Source organism: Monodon monoceros, unplaced genomic scaffold (assembly GCF_005190385.1).
Source record: "Monodon monoceros isolate NGI ecotype Baffin Bay Population unplaced genomic scaffold, NGI_Narwhal_1 Super_Scaffold_15, whole genome shotgun sequence".
In the NCBI taxonomy this organism is placed as follows: domain Eukaryota; kingdom Metazoa; phylum Chordata; class Mammalia; order Artiodactyla; family Monodontidae; genus Monodon; species Monodon monoceros.
This window is the reverse complement of record NW_021703771.1, coordinates 55,333,422-55,352,827: the sequence shown is the minus strand read 5'-3', so window position 1 is coordinate 55,352,827 and position 19,406 is coordinate 55,333,422. Positions and strand designations below refer to the sequence as shown.

General features: G+C 40.4%; 1 protein-coding gene across 1 annotated transcript in view; it reads left to right on the top strand.

Annotated features, from left to right (window-relative positions):
• Positions 1-6,485: 6,485 nt before the first annotated feature.
• The window catches only part of PTPRK (protein tyrosine phosphatase receptor type K), a 572,439-nt gene continuing 559,518 nt past the window's right edge, over positions 6,486-19,406 (top strand). The window contains exon 1 of the mRNA XM_029223468.1: positions 6,486-6,898. Coding sequence (XP_029079301.1) covers positions 6,802-6,898 — 97 coding nt within the window. The 5' untranslated portion in view covers positions 6,486-6,801. The remainder of the gene's footprint in view (positions 6,899-19,406) is intronic.

Below are 19,406 nucleotides of genomic sequence, written 5' to 3'. Positions count from 1 at the left end.
GCTTGTCATTATTCTGCCTACCAACCCACATAAAGTGTTTTTTTTAATTAGCTAATATTATTATTTCCATGTACATTCCCATTGACCACCAAGCTTCTCTAAAGTTTATAAAAATTAGTTAACTGACCATTTTACATTATGCAGAAACTGAAACAAAACTAGGTTTTAATCAACTCAGCCTCTGATTCTTTTCCCAGACTATTGTAGTTTGTCATCCTTTGACTTTCTGCTGAGATCAGTGGACCATTAGCTTATATCAGCTGTAGTTGTCAACAAGTGAAGAGCTAATTGACTATTTCATTATGGCCCCGAAGAAATTACATGTGATTTTAATACTCCACTGTGCTTGTACGGCTATTTCCTAATGAACTCTGAGTTTATTTAGTTTAGGCAGTTGTGAAGCTTTAAAAGCATATAAACGGATGTTACGACATAAAGGTATTTTATATGTCTTCTGACAGAACTTCTCAGGTGATTTAAAACCGTTCAACAACGAAATGAGAGCTTACTTCCAGGATAGACAGGTGTTGCAGTCAACGAGAGGCACATTTTGAGAAAACTACTTCACAGAAAGCCTGTTCAAGGAAGTTCAAGCTCAAAAGAGTAGTTTACATCTCATGCCTTTTTTCCTCCCTGCCAGTCACAACTATCACTTTCTTCAAGATATAACTTAAAACTGGTCATCCCCAAAAGCTTTTCCCTCCTACTGCACTTCATCAGGACCTAATATTTTGCTATCTGTTTCTTCACATTTTGAATATATTATATCACACACACACGATTTGTTTTCTCTTATTTTTTTTTGCCTGTTAATCTCAAATGTAAACTGCTATCCTGTATCTCCCATAGAGTAACTAGCAGCGTGTTGTACACTTAATAAATGCTTGCAAGTGGCAGAATGAGTTCTTTGCTTTGATTAAAGAGGACTTCAGCACTGAAATGAGCCCCTATGTTTGTGTGTAGGTTTTAATGGTTCATTTTCTTGTCTGACTTCCCCTGGTTATGAATGTGGTGGCAGCACCAACAGTGTAGGGAGGATTTTATTGGAGAACATTTAGAGGATTAGAAAAATCTCTAGAGCTTTGGAAGCACCACATTTTGTGTTCAGAATTCTATTTCATTCTTTCTCAAGACCAGAATAAGCAAAGAAGAAAGATGGCAAGATCCACAGGGCTCCATATGTGAAGCCAGCCCCCGCCCCTCCGAAGTAAGTGGGAGGAAGGAAGGAACATGATCACTAGAGAATTTCTCATTCAGCTGTATTAATTCTCCTCAGGCTGCAACTTTGCATACAAGCTTTTAACCCTGCAAAATGTATTATTAAATACATGATGTATTTAATTAGTTTTAAGAGTTATCCTCTTTCTTGGGTTTTACTAAAGTAAAAAACAAAAAAAATACCCCAGGATAATTTGTCTATTCAGAACAAAATAATTCAAACAGGATTCAATAGGATGCTGTATAGCTGGTGCCCTTTATGCCTTTTTTCTTATAGTGAGCCAGGGAAAAATATACTTTTTTTGGTGTGGAAATTGCCCACTAGTATAAAGGGTGAATAAGATACCATATAGATACCATATAGTAGATACCATATAGTACCCCAGAAAAAGTGATTTATCAAATACATACTAGGGTATCATGAAGACCAAACATTTTTTCCCTCAGTCTTTTATTAACATCATTAGACTAGGCTTTTTGAAAATGCGGAGAGACTCTGAAGTCAGAATATACCAGATCTGGAAGTGACTGTCACTGTCCCATCCCTCCACCTCAATCCAATTCACACTTTTATGATTGGCTTCCTTTTTGACCCATGCTTGTTAATTATATCCAGCTGTAGGCAAATTGCTCTTCCAAATTGACAACACTGAGCTCTCAAGCTGCTCACATTTTTTTTTTTCCCTTCCCTGGATAAAACCTTTGGATCATGCATTATCTTGACTAGTGTTTTCTAAACTAATCTTCAGTTATGGATATTTTAAAGGGTTCAAGGGACTCACAAAGTAACTCTGGGTTTGCGTACAGTGTGTTTCTTTCCACTTGATCCAAAATTTCCTAAGAGCATACAGAGAGGAGGATTTCCTTAGAGACATAAGCACATAGCTATCACAATTCCATTTGTTTCTGGATGCTCTGGTGTCAAGATCTCAGTAGTAACTGGCTAGGTTCCAGCACTACTCGTGGGATCAATGGGCTTTGCCCTACAGTCTCCAACGCTCATCCAGAACAATAGCTTTCAAAGGCATAACACTTTTTTTTTTTTTTTTCTGGAAGTCCCTGTTCTGTTCAAGGGCTTTATTGTCAGAAATTCTCTGTCCCTTCCTTCCTGGAGGACTCTACTGACAACATACATACCCATGAAAGGCTATCACTGTGAGGAAGTGCTTTTAGTTTTTTGTTTGTTTGTTTTTGTTTTTTCTGCTTTCAGAGAGAAAATAGAATCTCATTTCCATCCACTAGCCTAAGAAGCTCTATCTGATGAATTTGCATTGAGAGTTTTGACAGCTAATTCAAATGAACGTTTTTAGAGATGAGAATTAGGTACATAAATATTGGGGGAATGGGGGAAAAATGAAATTCAGAATCAGAATATGCAGTTCAGAGTGACAGCTTTGCTATTGACCAGCGTCAGATTTTGGCCAAGTATTTTAATGACTCTAAACTTGAGTTTCCTTATCAGTTAAGTGAAAATTAATAATGCTACCTGCCCTGCCTACTTCGCAGGGTTGGAGCGAGGATAGATTGAGATCATGTGGGTGAAAAGGCATTACAAACTGAAAAGCATAATATAAGCAATCAGTTGTTATTAACAAACTGAGAGTATTATCTAATTGCTTATAAATACATGCTGTGGGTACACTCATGGTCTCTCAGTGGGTAAATAAAACCTTGGTTTTGCTGGGTACATGTTTGTACATAATCCTTCAGTGGAACAAGAAAAGAACCTTTACTCAGCAATTAATATCATCCGGGCCCTTTCATATCTATACCTATAACTAAATTTACATCTTTACAAAATACATATTAAAATAGACTATATTTCATTTAGTCCTCTGAAAAATCTGATTGATAAGCCTCAGTTTCATATGAAAGAAATTGAGACACAGAGATGTTAAATGCTGCTTAAAGCAGTGCTTCCCAAATTCTGTTCCCTGGAACCCTAATCCTGAGAAATACTTCTCTTTTAAAGAGTTCTATTGTCCAAAACTTTGAGAAACAATGTATTCTTTTCCTCTCTCCAACAGATTCACTTTGCAAAATACCATACTGGTAACCATTGAAAAGTTCTGCAGTAAAGAAGCCAGCTGTAGTAAAGGAACCTGTTTAACTTTGCTCAATCTAGAGTTAAAGCTAATTTGATCTGAAGACCCTATTTTCCAATTTATCTTGCTAAATTTTGATAGAACTGGGATTCTACAGAAAACATTTTGTCAAATGTAGATCTAAATTTTTGACTGGAGTTATTTCTTGGTAAATCTGCAATCAATCAGACTACAAACCTATCTTCTTTAAAAAGATATACTATAACCACATACCAAAAACGGTAGGAAAATAGGGAAGGGCAGTTATAAAATGTTACTATTCTACATTTACTTCTAATTATATAAATATTATAGTTTATCGGGATTTTTTTTCAGCCTTCTTCTTTTCTTATTTGTAATCATAGTATATGTTGACTTCATCTTCCAATTATTTAAATGTAGTAAAACATGCATAACATAAAAATTACGACTTTAACCATTTTTAAGTATACAGTTCCATGGCATTATGTACTTTTACATTGTTGTGCAACCATCACCACCATCCATCTCCAGAACATTTTCATCTTCCCAAACTGAAGATGTATCTGTATTGTCTTCTGATCTTTTTTTTCCCCAACATTTTATCAGAAACATCTTCCCACTTTGCAGCTTACTCTTTTTTTAATACCTTCATTTCTAGTGGCTGTGAGATATTCAATCCAGATAATGCTCATGAATCTGCCTATGGTTGGACTTTTGTATTATTTCCAGTTTCCCCTTTTGTAAGTGATAAATATCTTTGCGTCTGTAACACTTCCCATATTTTAGATTATTTCCTTAGAATAGCTAGTAGATTAAAGAATACAAACATTTTAGTGATTTTTTTGAACACATGTTGACAATTTTTTTTTGTTATATCAAATTTACTCTTCTATTGTTTAATTGATACATTCATCCATTCTTTCAAATTAACAAAGACCTAGTAAATTCCTAATATTTGCCGAGTACTATGTGAAAGAAACATATATTCTCCACTCAAATGATTTCAATATACCGTGGCCAGCATTAGGTATTGTGGCCAGCATTAGTGACAACTAAGGACAAAAGTACTGATTTACTTGTCCAAAAGTTTTGTGGCATTGCTTTGATTTTTAGTGAGAAGACATCCTTGCTAGTTTGCTGACTCCATTTGAGGATTTCCTTGTCCCTCTTTGTTTCCCCTCCCCCACTTCTTACTCATATATGTGCTGTTGGACAAATTACTTAATCTCTAACTTTGTTTCCTCATTTGTCAAATGAGAGTAATAACTGTACTGATGTCATAGGATTGTTGTCTTAACTCAAGGGGACTTTGTATATCTTAATGTCTCAACGAGACATTATGTATTTTAAACCAGTGCCTAGCACATTGTAAGCGCTCTAAACATTACTTGTTATTGTTATTACTTCCTGAATGGAGAAAATGAGATTAATCTTCTGTCAGTTGACCCAAGGAATGGGCAAGCTAGAACTGTGCGCACTTTGCCCTGGCACTGTATGTCAATTTTTAAACAAGCTTTCTGTGTGTTTAAACAAACAAACCTACCAAGTCATGAACTCTCTGTCAGGAATAGAACAGATTAATTAGTTTATGGATGGGGGAGGAGGGGTGTTTGTTTTTCCTGAGACATATTATTGCTAAGTTTTACAAAGTTCTGCTAAGTCCTTTAAAAGGAAAATATATGTCCTTCAGTTTTTTGTTACCTAGGATTTAGGAATATTCTTCAATCAAAGAAATAGGAACAATGATGTGCTAACAGTTATAGGTTAATGACTTAAAAAATAATCTACATTTCACCCTAAGGAAGAATGAACTTATTGCTGAATTGAATTGACAAATGCTGAGCTAGTCAGTGTGCCAATGAGCCAGCTATAAGACTGCCAGTTACGTTTAATCAAGCATCTGTTCTTATCAAATTTTTAAAGAAGTATTTTCCTTGCTGATTGGTATATATATATATGTGTATACACATATATATATGTGTGTGTATATATATAATGAGTTCTACCATCAACCTGGTCTTTAATAGCGTATACTTAATCTGAATAAAGGGATATGTGTCCTGGGAAATTGTGTGAATATTATATTAAATTGAATGTCACATTGTCCGTGATTTACAAAAGCTAAAGGTGTCTGAGTAACTGACAGATGTCAATCAAGAGATTCCATTGTTCTAGGAATTGTATATATGACACCAAAATTCTGAATAAAAATTGTTTATTCTACTGTGACCACATCTATTTTATTCGCTATTTTACAAAAATGAATAAAGTATGCACTATACAGTCTTCACAGAAGCAAGTATTATAAATGTGGCATATGGTGAAACCACTTCAAGCTTCTGAAGAATCAGCAAACTGTAAAATACTTTACTGTCATAATATAGCATTATTTTCCAACGGATGAAATCATTTGTTGCTGTTTTCATTGTCCGTGTAAAGTTCTTTTGTTAAATACTTATGTCTTAAATATCTCTTAGATATTAAAATCAAAACAAAAAGCCTTTCTACTCCAGCATACCCTCGTGAAAGGCAAGGATAATAAGCCCCGATGCAGTTGTTAGGTTCTTCCGGAGGGAAGTAGAAAGAGGCCGGAAGGTTTCAGAACTACAAGCAAAGTCAGTGAAGCAGAGAGTAAATCCAAATATTCGGCAAATGACAAACCAAAAAGGAGACATGCCAGCTGTTCACACTGGGAAGTTACCGAACATTTATTTTGGTTCAAGTTTTATTTTTATATGAAGAAGGAACAATAAGTTTTCTACGGGGGTGGGGTGTCTCATTCCTTATTACACGAATAGGGAACAGAGAGTTTGCGATGCAGGTGGGTGTTTCCTCTGGGAGCTTCTACACTCCCCTTCTTCCTACCGGCCACCGATACGGTAGGACCTCCGCCTTGGGGACAGAACCCCGGGGCGCCTCTGCTTGGGCGGCGGGGTTTCTCCGCGTTCATCCTCTGGGGTCCGGCCACACTGCTTACCCAACTCTCGCTTTTCAAACTGCGATTTCTGAAACAGGGCAGACAACGGCGCAGGTCCCCTTTCGCGCCCGCTGCCCCCGAGCGGCGGCGGGCGGCTGGGCCAGGGCAGCGAACAAAGGCGGCGCGGAGCGCGGGGCGCGCGGCCGGGGTTGGCGCGCGTCTCTCCGACAGGAGGCGGCGGCGGCGGCGGCGGCAGCGGCGCCGCGCCCGAGCCTGCATTCCTCAGAAGCGCCCGGAGCCCGCGGGGCGACGTCACCCCCGGCTCCGCCCCCATCCCTCCCAGAGCAAAGTAACTCTTGACTAACAGGAGAGCCTCTGCCGAGCATGGAGAGCTGCTGCCGCGGCCGGCCGGCGACTCGGGCAACGCTGGCGCCCCAGAGGTAGTTTGGCGACCGCGGAGCAGGAAAAAGTGCGGGCGGGAGGCTGTCCACTCCCCGCCCTCACCCCGCCGGGCCCGGCCGACCCCTCAGCTGTGGGTTTCGCTGCGATACCCCCCGGCAGCTCTTTGCAAAGCGGCTTGAAACTTCTCCCAAAGTCGACATGGATACAGTGGCGGCGGCGCTGCCTGCTTTTGTGGCGCTCTTGCTCCTCTCCCCTTGGCCTCTCCTGGGGTCGGCCCAAGGCCAGTTCTCCGCAGGTGAGTGGCCGAGGAGGCGTCCGGAGCTCCGACGAATGCCCCCGACCCGGGGCTCGCCAGGGGTGGAGCCGGCTCCTCTCTAGGGCCGGGGGGCAAGGCGGGGAAGCTTTCGCGACCCGGGGTGGGCAGAGGGAGAGATGTCCCCAGACTCCGTGCCGGCTGGGACGCGGGGCACGGGGCTTGTCGCCACGGGGGCAGGTAAGTTTCCTCGTCGCGACCCATTGTTCCCGGCGGAGGATCGCTCCGGGCGCAGGCGGGCAGGGCTGTGCGGGAGTGCGCGAGACAGTGCTTTTCTTGGGAAACTGGGAGCCTCGGCGTCCGGCGCCGGCTGCACCGCGCCGGGGAAGAGAGAAGGAAAAAGTAGTTACGACTCTGGGGACTGCTACTCTCTTGCTCGTAGTGCGGGCTTGTTGCTCTCCGCCGCTAGAGCGTTCCAAAAAAAAATTCCCGGGGAAGCCATTGTCAGAAAGGTGGAGACTTGAAGGGAGTGACCTCGGCGCGCTTTGCCAGGTGCTTTTTGTCCCGGGAATAACCTCTCCTGACTATTGTCTAACTACTTCCCCGTCCCTCCCCCAGTCCTTGTCGCCTTCTCCAGCGTGGGGCTGCTCCTGCGTTCGCCCTGTGGGTTAGGGCGCTGCGCGGAGTAGGCTCCGTGTGTGTGTTGGCGGAGCCTGTAAGATGTTTTGAAACATGATTCTAAGATCCACGCCGAGCAGTCCTGGGCAGCGAGGTCTAGGCGCCGGGTCCGGGAAGCCTGACCCGCGGTGGGGGAGCCCGCTCATCCGGCAGAGCCACCGCGAAGCTGGCCCAGCTCCTCCCGGAGCCGGCCTGCGTGATGGGGGCTACAAACGACTGCCGCCCGCCCAGAGAACCCAAGAGGAGGCATCCGGTGCGGTCTCGCCAGTTAGCCCTTTGGGTCCTAGTAAAGCCGCTTAGAGAAGTCCGTGAAACCCCATTTCTCCCTGTGCCGTCCTCCGTTCCCTTCCAGTTCTGTGACCCTTCCTGGCGGTTGCTTCTTTCGTTCTCTCCTCTGGGGGCTCTGAAGTTTCACCAGGTGGACGCTGGGGAGCAGGCTCCCGGGCGATTGTCAGCCTCCCGCCAGTCCAGACAACTTTTCTGGCCAGCCCACCCAGCTCAGCTTGGCTGGCGAGCGCATCTGCTTCCTTGGTTCGCGCGGTGCAGATGGAGACGCAGAGGTGGCCGAGGGCTGCTGGACAAAACGGGGGAAGCGACAGCCGCGCTCCTGGCTGAGGCCACAGGACGCGGAGAACGGACGAACTTTGCACTGTCAGTTTCTCTCGTTGTTGTGGCTGCCTGGTTTCCTGGAAGTAAACTCAAATCGTTGTTTTCCGGAGTAATGTTTATTTCCCTTCCGTTCTCTTTCCCCCCTTTAGAACTCTGTAAAAGGAGGTAGATAAATTCAGATGGCAGCATGTGCTGTGCACTCAGGCAGGTTATGAAATGCAGCGTGTACAGGAAAAGTTATGTATACAGGTGATGTATACAGAGGACAACAGCTATGTGCAATGAAAGCCTAATTTTAATTCTTTCTGGAGTAAGCATTACTGCAAGCATGTCTGACATATAATGCCCGTTGGTACTGGAAGCGTGCTTGATGTAAGACATTACATGCAGGCAAGTTGGAGTGGGTATTGATTTCTGCACAGTGTTTGTCCATGCACGGAGAGCCTACGCTTGAAAAGGCATGTAGTTTGTTAATTGAAAGTTGGAATTCTGCCAATTGTATGATTAAACTTATATGTATTCAAAATTTGCAACTATTAATGTCTCAACAACTGATGGATATATTCTCATCTATAAAGAAACTTTTCTTTTTCTCTTTTCAAATGTTATTTACCGTTTAATGAGCAAATAAATATTAAATTTCCTCCAGCGGAATGTACAGATGAGCTTTTCTGATCCCTGGAGTTCAGATATCTCTAATGAACAGTTATGTTCTTAGACATGCAGTTCCAAGTAATTTAACTAAATAAGCCTGGCTTTTCTTTTTTGACAAAGCAAAACATTCGACTTTATTTTATAGTTAAGTGAAAGAATGTGCAGTCCTAACAAATGCAATTGTGGCAGGACTGTATCTCAAAATTTTGCCATTCAGGTTTTGTACATATGCCCAGAAATGAATGTCTTTTATTCCCACAGTTCAGATTGTGGATCTGCCTTCCTCCATAAGCTAAACGTTTGTTTTGTAAAAATTTCCATTTTCTGCTTCGCATAAGTCATTTGTTATTCTTCTGTCATCAGATTTTATGGCAGTCAGATTTGTTGCAAAGACACGGGGTCAGAGATTGGAGGTGTATTCTTTCTTGTTTTTTTTTCTTACATTCTTTAAATGATGAACTTTTATTTCTTTTGAGAAATTTAAATAAAAATGCTTTAAAAGTGTAAAACAAATACATGTTCAGAACTTTAAAGTATGTTTTAAAATCACACTTATTAGGCCATTTTCCACTTTTAGATATTATTGTGTGCTTCCTAACATGGTGAGCCTCGAAAGCAAAACTTGAAAGACTGCAGATTGTTGGATCTTTGATATATCATGTACTCATCCAGTCTGCTTTGTTTAAACCACAGTTTAGGAACATTTTCATCATTTTGAATTTTTTCTTAGCTTTTGGGGTTAAGGTGTAAAAATGCTACATGGTGAGCCTCTTGAAAACCTGAACTTCCAGAGCTTCTTATAAATCTCAACTTATATTCTTTCAGTTTGATGGCTCACTTAACACCTAAAAAAATGTGTTATATCTGTGTTACATCTGGGGAAACTGAGGCATAGAAGCATAAGGATGTGCTGAAGTTTATTCACTGGGTTGTATAGTTGCCATCTCTTGATATAATGTGAGAAAGTTTTTTGTATTAGGACTCAGATGACTGACAAAATCAGTCATAGATGAGGTACCTGGAGACTCAGCTTTCTCATCTGTAAAATGGGGATAATAATACCTGTTCTGACCTTTCCTCATGCTTTTTATGAAGATGGTGTGAAATAGTTTAAATGAGCTGGAACTGTATATTGTCAAACATTATGCAGCTATCTGGGGTGTTATCATCATATATTAAAGTAGCTAAGTGCCTTGACTTCAGTCTTTTCTTGCTTCCCTAGTCTGTCCTGGTAAGCACAGACTGTTCAGGAGTGTGTGTGTTTGTGTGTGTGTGTATTTGTGTGTGTGTCACTCAGCCATTCATTCCTTTTAATTGTTGTTAAACATAAACATCCTAGATTGGCCAGACCATAATTTTATCAGCACATTGAGAGAAATTATCCTTTAATTTTTTTTTTTTTTTTTACTTACCTTCTGTAAATCCTTACTTGAGCTGAACCTGTGGAAGAGTCACTATTAACATTCATAGTATTCAAACTATAGAAGAAATTTATTTTTAGTCAATTTCTTTAGCTGTCTGTTTAACTATTGGCTGTTCACCCTTTTCATCTCAGTGGGAGAAAAATATGTGGCTTTTTAGATGCAGTCTTATCAGTGACCTAGAGAGGGACTATTGTCTCTCTAGTATGATGTGAGCCTGGAAATGCAACTCCAGATCCTGCCTTGGATATAGTTCCTGGCATGTCACACTGTAAGCATTTACTTACTTGATTCCTTAGAACCTTGCAACGCATCTAAGCAGTGCCACTTTCCCAGTGTCTCACTCTTTGCTGTCTCTGTATGTGAGTTAAATTTCTCTTATACTTATTATCTCTACTGGGAAGATACATCAGAGAGACAGCTTTTTAAAGGTTTGCCTGTTGGTTTTCTGGTTTTGATTGGCCACAATCTCTCGATCCCTCAATTCATTAAAACTCCAAGTTCTAAACTATTAATAATATGTAACCAGACATTTCTGGGACTGGTTTTTCTTTCACCAGTCTCCATATAACTGACTCTGTTGATTTTCCTACATTGCAAGATGTCGTTTTGTGTCTGGCCAACCCAGACGGGAAGAGGCAGGTCTGGCTGCTATTTGGGCTTTGGCATGTGTGCTGCTGACAGCTCTTCTCTTTGTATTCATAAATGTGAATTTGAAAAATAAATCAACCCCTCTGCCATTCTGCCCCTCTCCCACACTCCTTCCCACTCCCCTCTAGCAACAACAAAGCCCCACATGCAGATACACAAAATCACAGCCTTTTTGTTTTCACCAGATACCTTTTGGTGCTGATCATGTTCTTAGAAACTGGAAATATGACTCAACCATTAATCAGAGCAAACGCCAGTCCTCCCACCTAATCTCATATTTTAGGCAGTGATGGTTTACTACACGTTTTTATGGCCTTTATCAAACATTTAATTCATGTGATATGGTCCTATATAGAGAAACTAGGTTGTTGCCTACTAATGCTTTTGAAGTGCTGTGTTCTAGGTCTGCTCAAGATGGTGTTAAAGACAGTGTAAGTCATGCTAAATATGGATCTGCTTCTCTGAGGCATGGAAAATGCTGTCCTCCTCTGCCTTGTGCTCTTCCTATTTCCCCTACTTGCTCTTCACGCAGGGCAGGAAGAGGATTGTTGGAAGACTGAGAGCAGGAAACATCAAGGGAGTTTACAGATTGTTCTTAAAGACAAAACAAAGCACTGGGATCGTGTGTGTGTGTGTGTGTGTGTGTGTGTGTGTGTGTGTGTGTGTGTGTTTGATCTTTAATTTTCTAAAGAGGGAAAAAAGCCCTATTTTTGATTTGTTTATTGGAATCAGCCTTTGCCTTTGCCCGAACACATTCATTTCTTATTCTGTGGATGTAAAAACTTCCCTCTGTGTATTCCTCTCAGACTTTACCCTTTGATCATATGTGTCTGGTTTGTGTTCCTTTATCAAATGGTGTTTCTTTTTTGCCTAAAAACGTTATAATTGCTTTTGAACATGACTTGTTTTTCTTTCATCAAAACTCATGCTGTTTGTCATAGTTCTGAATAATGGTATTTTGTCAATTCATGATATCTTAAATGGGTATTTGATAACAAAGTAAGTACATCAATCAAGCTAATTTTTTATTTCAATTGAAGGTAGAAATAAATTTGTAAATCCATGAAATAATCTTTTAATGTCACAGAGTATTTGTTTGTGCTTATATATCTCTCAATGCAAGAGAGACTTTGAGTTCCTTTTCTTTTTTTTTTTTTTCTTTTTGCGGTACGCGGGCCTCTCACTGTTGCGGCCTCTACCGTTGCAGAGCACAGGCTCTGGACGCGCAGGCTCAGCAGCCATGGCTCATGGGCCCAGCCGCTCCGCGGTATGTGGGATCTTCCCGGACCAGGGCACGAACCCGTGTCCCCTGCGTCGGCAGGCAGACTCTCAACCACTGCGCCACCAGGGAAGCCCATGAGTTCCTTTTTGTAAATGGGGTTAGAAAAAATTTGAGTGCCACATTGCCTGTTATTTTGAGATAGTGACATACATCTGGGCTTTGGAAAACTTTAAAAGTTATGTTTTAATGTGTGATGTCAATGAGAAGTCTGGAGGTAGATGGTTTACAAACTTCAAATTCCGTCTTAGTGGAAATTGTGTTTTTATGAGAAATGCTCTTAAACATAGTTCCATGTAAAAGGTTTTATTAATTCCATGAAAATTCTGTTGGGAAAGGTATGTTTATTTTCCTGCAGTATTCTTATGGGAATTCTTTTGATTTGTAGTTAGTATTTTAGTAATAAAAACTGAACTTACATAATTAAAAAAGTTTTGTGTGGTTTTGCAGATTGTTGAGCTCCTGGGAAACATTGGGCTTGGGATGTAAGGATCACATCAATCCTGTTGTGGAACACTGCCATTTCCCCACTTAACTATGGTTGAGTTTTTTGGCATTCTCCTCTGTGTTTTGGTAATCCATAAAAATTACAAGCGGCTTATTTTGTCACTTACAATTGTTGTAGGAGCAAATTAAGTGGTCCTGAATGAAATAATCCATGTTTCCACTTTATACGATTGTAGATAGAGCTCTGTTAATAAAAATGATGAACAGAGCCGTGCTAGCTGAATCCTTTTACAGGTGTCATTCTAGGAATTATTTTCTAAAGAAGAGCTCAGAAACAAATCCAAATAAAATAGTGTCTAGAGTTACTGTTTGCATTTATTTTGTTGAGAAAATTGAAAGATGTAAATATGTGTATTCACACACACACATATCTTAACAATGATAGAACATCATTGTCCAAAGGTTCGAGTGAGAAGGAAACCAAGAATATCTACAGATGGGATCAAACTCCTATACTTATATTCTAGATAGAGTATTCAAAGTAGAGAATTATTTTGTCAGCTTCATAGATGAAGAAACTGAAATGGAAAATTATGAACTATATAGTATATAGTATACTGCACTGTACTGTACTTTAAAGGAGAAAATAAGAAACCTCATTCCAATAGATTGGTATCTATTTATATAAACTCTTCCAAATGCAGCCTGTGCCTTAACCGGCTGCTTGTAGGCTGATTCTCCAAACCCAGTCCAGGGCAGCAGCCGATCAGCTACAGAAATTCCCCTAGTCCTTGGTGGACGGTAGGGTGCTAGCAGCTGCTTAAGTGGCAGACTGGCCTCAGCTCCTTGATGTGATTCGACTTAGGTCGTCCAGCAAATTCAAGAGTAGAGAGAGGAAGACTTTCTAATGCCCTCATTGCCCATTTAAAGGCTGATGGCTGATTGCTTCATGGTCATTGGATTCATCAGTGGTAAGATGCCCTAGAATTTTGCTTGCTTGAATTATGGTCCCTGGACCAGCAGCATCAGCATCACCTGGGAACTTGCGATGATCTTGTAACCACATATCAGAGCCCACCCCAGACCTACTGACTCAGAATCTGCCTTTTAATAAAATCCCCAGGTGATTTGCTTGAACATTTAATTTTTGAGAAACACTGCTCTAGGACAAAGAAAGATCAGCTTGAAAAGATTTGCCACATGCTCTTTACTGTAGAGTTGTAAGAGTACTGTGAAAGGATTAATTACAACATGAAACAGATTTCCCTGGAATTATATTTCTGATCAGAATTTACTGAATTATAATTTAACACCCCAGATGCATCAAAACAGCAATACTGTTCAGGTTTTAAAAAAGAATACTCAGACAATTTTGAAAAAAATATTTCATGAGAGAATAAAAATAAGGCTAAGTACTTTTAGTTGTGAACATATTATATAAGAATATTTAAAGGTAAACATATCATCTGAGGAACCAAACATGATATATGCCAATCATTTTTACTTTGCATATTGACATGTTGATATGGAAAACGATAATTCCCTCTTTTTTTAACTAGTAACTGCAGTTTCTTGTTTTATATTTCTCTTTCTCTTCGAAGTGTATTTTAAGGATTTTTGTAATAAGGAGCTCATTTATAGGACAGTCAAATTTAATGAATGGGGAGTTAGGTAGAATGCATTAAATATCACTGGTGTTCTTTTTACTATCCTTTGTGCTCATATTTAAGAACAGAGATTCTCGTCAGTTTTCTCCAGAGAAAAATTATGATGTAATAGACAGTGTACACTGTTCATATCAAAACACAGTTTTACTTGCATTTTGTAGCTTGCTTTAGCATTCTTTGAGAAAATGAATTTTCCCAGAAGACCTAATTGCCTTCTTATTAATGAGCCTGTAAGTGTGTTTTGTTATCCATTTACTATTCTAAATGTGTCTACTTTTGCTGGCTGTTTGAACAGTGAAGTCTCTGATTAAATCACGATTGCTCTATTTGTTTTTGCCATTCACTAGTGACTCAGAAAATACCGGCATAATGACATGGTTATGGCAGAAATTAATTGAAAACAAGAGATATAAATTAATGTTAACCCATAATGGTTGTATTGTGATATCAGGAGATGGAGTTTGGGGCAGTGCACAGCAGAATTCTCTACATGTTTGATAATATAAGTGAAAATCTGCTTAACCTGTATTGTTTTAAATACACAAAATATAGTTACTGGATTAATGAACACAAATACAGTGCACAGCAGAATTCTCTACATGTTTGATACTGTAAGTGAAAGTCTGCTTAACCTGTATTGTTTTAAATACACAAAATATAGTTACTGGATTAATGAATACAAATCAGTGGCTTCCACCTTTACTTGATTTAGACATTAGTGTTCAAAGGAAGAGGTTTAATTGTGGACAGATCAGTGTTAGAGAACTTAGTGATGGAGAGAAACTCTCAAAGGTACTTCCATACATCTTGAAGAACTTTAAAGTCTAAAGTCTCTGATTTGTTACCTTTTCTAGTTTTACACCAAATTCTTGCTGTTTGTACTAATTCTACTTGTCAGCAAAAATTAGGTTCATTTATTCCCTCACACATTAGAGGACATAGCAAAAAGCAGTTGCCCAAACAACAATAGGAACTGCCATTTACTGAGTGCCTACAACCTGCCAGGCCTTATGATCGGTGTTTTATGGAATTTAAAATCCTCACCATAATCCTTTAAGATCAGCATCATTTCCATTTTGCAAACTGTGGCCTAGAGAGGTTAAGTATTAACTTGCCTCAGGTGACAGTGTGAGGGACTAGTAGAGCCAAGATTCATTATTGAATATATACACAGATGTAGCAATAAGACATTTTTTTGGTTACTTAGTGGCAGAAAATGCAGCCTAGACTGGTTGCAACAAAAGGGGAATTTATTGTCTCTCCTAACTGATAGTTCAGGTGGAGCTTTACTTAGGAGTTCACATAATTCCACTGGGATGTGACCTTTCTCTGCCTGCTCAACTTAGCTTTGGTGTGCTCCAGAACTTCGGTCTTAGGCTTCTTGTAGAGGCGAGGTGGTTTCGGCAGCTTCCAGATTCTGGTCCTTTAGGAAAATGTGCACTATGTGCTGGGCACCTGAAAAGGCCCTGCGATTCACTGGCCTTGGATTCGGTGAATCATATCTCCAGCTCCTGAGGAGAAGTAGGCTGATTGGCTTAGTTTACTAGCATTCTGGGTTCAGCCCTAGATCCCCCAACCAGGTCGTGTGGACTGATGGGGGTGAGGGGACTGTGGATGAAACTATCAGTTGTCAACAGATAGAGGGATAGGTTCTGGAAAAGCAGCCAAACCACAGTGTGGTTACTTGAGATAGAATTAAATAAGTCGTGAGCAGTGAAAGCAGAGAGGGGTGCACCTGTGTGTGTATTTATACTCCTTCTGAGCGGGGGTGAAAGGAGGTGGTGGGGAAAAGATAGGTGGAGCAGATAGTTCCCTGCTCTGAACCAGTAGGTGGTAACATCAGGAAGACGCGGTGGTCTGAGCCTTAGTCTCTAAGGGGAAGGAGGTGAAGGAGGAAGAGAGGAAGGAGGCCATCAGATTGTGGCAGGTTTGTGTGCATTGCCGATCAGCTGTTCATCATTTAGGGAGTGTTTCTTTTTTGGTCTTTAAGCCCTGCTTTAAAGCATGCATTTTATTATTTTCATGGTTGTATTCTCTTTGCCTCAGTATTGAATAAGTCCAACATTAAAATTTGACAGAATTTTGAGTGTTAAAAGGGACCTTTGAAACAAATGCCTCTTAATTTGCTATAACTTGCCCAAAGTCATATAGCTTGAAAGAACTTGAGGTCAAACTTGAGATTTTGATTTATTTGGTCACTGTTATTAAAACATATGCATTGTTTTTGCTTAGTGGTTATTTATATAGATAGTTATTACTTAAGGTTTTAAAAAATTATTTTAGTTTGTACTCTGAAGTTCTAAAACCAGTGTTTCCAAAGGCAAACCTGACTTGACTGGCTTTGATTAGAACAGTGTTCCAAGTATGAGGTGATAATAAGTTGTGTGTCTGTGAATGAAAGAGATCATTTTATTTATTTATTTATTTTTGGCCTCGCCGTGTGGCTTGCCGGATCTTAGTTCCCTGACCAGGGATCGAACCCGTGCCCCCTGCAATGGAAGCTCAGAGTCCTAACCACTGGCCACCAGGGAATTCCCAGAAAGAGACCATTTTAGATAATTGCTTGTTTTTTTTAGTTATCCTGCAGGATTTATTTACATATATATGTGCGTGAACAGGTGTTTGCATGTATGCATTTGTTTGTTTTTAATAGATGCCAAAGGGTAAGCTACCATGGTAAATGATACTAATTTACACAGAGAAATAAAACCTAGTTAACTCTTCATTTTGGAAACAAATTTTGAAAAACGCAGGAGGTGAAGGTGAACTTGTTTATAGTTTTGATCTTCTCACCTCTTGCTGCCTGACTTTATAATACATATCTGAAAACATGGGATGTTGGACAGAGTTGCTGTGAGAAGGTACTGAATAATGAATGAAGTGTAGAGAAGTAGCAGCTGTTTGCCTAGCCTCCCCCTCTCACGGTGAGAGATTTATCTCCCGGGCCTGAGTTAGATAGGCGGCCTGCCGCTGGCTGTGCCTGAGGATCAGGCGCCCAAATGTGGCTGTGCCAGTTTAGACTAGAGTGTCCTCCCTTCTCTGGCCAGAGCAGCTGGCCTGGCACTTAGGGGTGAAAGCAGTGGTTAGGGAGGAAGGTTGTTGACTGCTGTTTGTTCAGCATGCTTCCTTCTGTCACTGGAGGTTTGCTTTCACACACCTTTGTTATCTTAAAGAACTTAATGAATTATTATTTTCTTCTCTGTGTGTTGCCTGTTTTCTCTATGACTCTTTTTTTACCCCTTATTATACCTTCATCAGGTGTGTTAGCTGTGACTCCTGAATGGTGAAGTTTGTAATAATTTGCCCAACACCCTGCTTCTTTGAGGCAGAGTGCTGTATAGTCTTGATCTATTTTTGCCTCTTTATCTAAATTCGTATTTAAGTACTTGGGGAGTACATGAGGTGAAGGATTTAGCAGCGATCTGCTTCAGAGAGAGCAGAAGGATTCTTTGGATTCTTTGGAGGTCTGTGTACAGAGCATTTTAGTGCACAGAGCATTGGGCTTCTATAAGGCTGTGTCCCACTCTTAGCTCTGTCACTTTCAGGCTCTGAGATTTGGAGTAATTCCTTTCTACTTGACCTTGATTTCCTTATCACTAAAATGGGAATATTACAATGAAGAGTCATTTTAATAGCTTCTCTAGTTACTCAATAGGACACTTTTAAAGGTAGAATAAGTAACATATGTGAAAGTATTTCTGATTGGAAAGTACCATAAAAATGTAAATTTTTTGGGGGGGAATAGGAACTTGGATAATAAAGAAATTATTGTGTTGAAGGCACAAAATACATGGTGAAGAACGGAAATGAAAACAATAGATGCGTTGTATATTTGCATATCTAAGTTATGCATTGCCATCTAAGTTGTTTGCGTATCTAAGCTTTTGGGGAAAGTGGTATGGAAAAGAAGAGTCAGTAAGATTCTTGTGAACAATGAGTAATTTTGTTATGTATCATAAAACTTAGCCCCCATTTTCACATATCTGTGTTTTACTCTTATGTAAGTTTTAATATATATGTGTAAGTTTTATATATATATATGTAGGTTTCATTTATACATGTAAGTTTTACTCTCTTGTGTTCCAAAACATTTTTTGTACTTTCGCCAGATATGTTAATAAAGATTATGCGATTATAAAATATTTTTACTGATAATTTTTGAACATATGTTTTAAGGACTGTGTTCATATATAGAAAGTTGTATGTATAGTTTTTCTTCTTGAATATTTTCATGAAGAGAGAAAAAAATGCTCTTGCTTTCTGAGCTGGTTTGCCTAACTGGTGAGAGCACGATTGTCAGGTTTGCATCCGTTTATTTACTCTTCCACTCCACAGTTCTTTGAGCATCTACTATGTGTCAGTACTGTGGCAGGGCCTGGGTATGCTGGTGGGCACAGATATGACTTTTGTGACAGTTAAGCAGTGGTAACCTTCGCATAGCTCCGCATTTAGCAACTCACGGGTGAAGCCTGGATCTGTTTTGTGATTGACCTTACCCCTGTGGCTTGGCAAGTCTCAAAGCCGAAGTCTGTCTCTCACAATTTGTGGGTCCACAATGCAGTGTGTCAGCAGTCTTTCCATATCCTTGAGTCTACACATAAAAAACTAGAAGCTTACGAAAAAAGAAATTTTCAGAGATATGCTGCAGTGATAGTAAAATTCCACCAAGTGGAAATTCCCCAAAGTTGACTAATCGGAAGTGTAAACAAGTCGGGCAGAGGAGAGAGCACGTTTGTTTTCTGGAAGCTCACTTTTTCTCTCTTTTGAGGCAGGATGAGGAAGGTGGGGAGGCATCCTCACAGCGGACAGTGTATGTAAATATGTCTTCACAACCTGAACCTTCTTGCTCAGAGGCCCTGGATTTTGGGCCGCAGATGCATACTGGCTGTGCCTGCAGCTGCTTATCAACCGCCACTGGTGCGTCGACTCTGACCTGTCTCCTCTCTACTGCTTCAGGGGGGCGGCCGCTAGGGAGGGGATCCGGAGAGGCAGCTGGGAATGAGAGTGGACCTTGACCATCCCCCAGACTGCCCTTGCACCTGCATCCTGGAAGCGGAGCAAATTCTATTCCTGGCGCCTGGGTCAATCAGTTTGAAGGGGAGCAACAGTACTGTCCTTTCAATACACCTATTGCCCTACTAGGA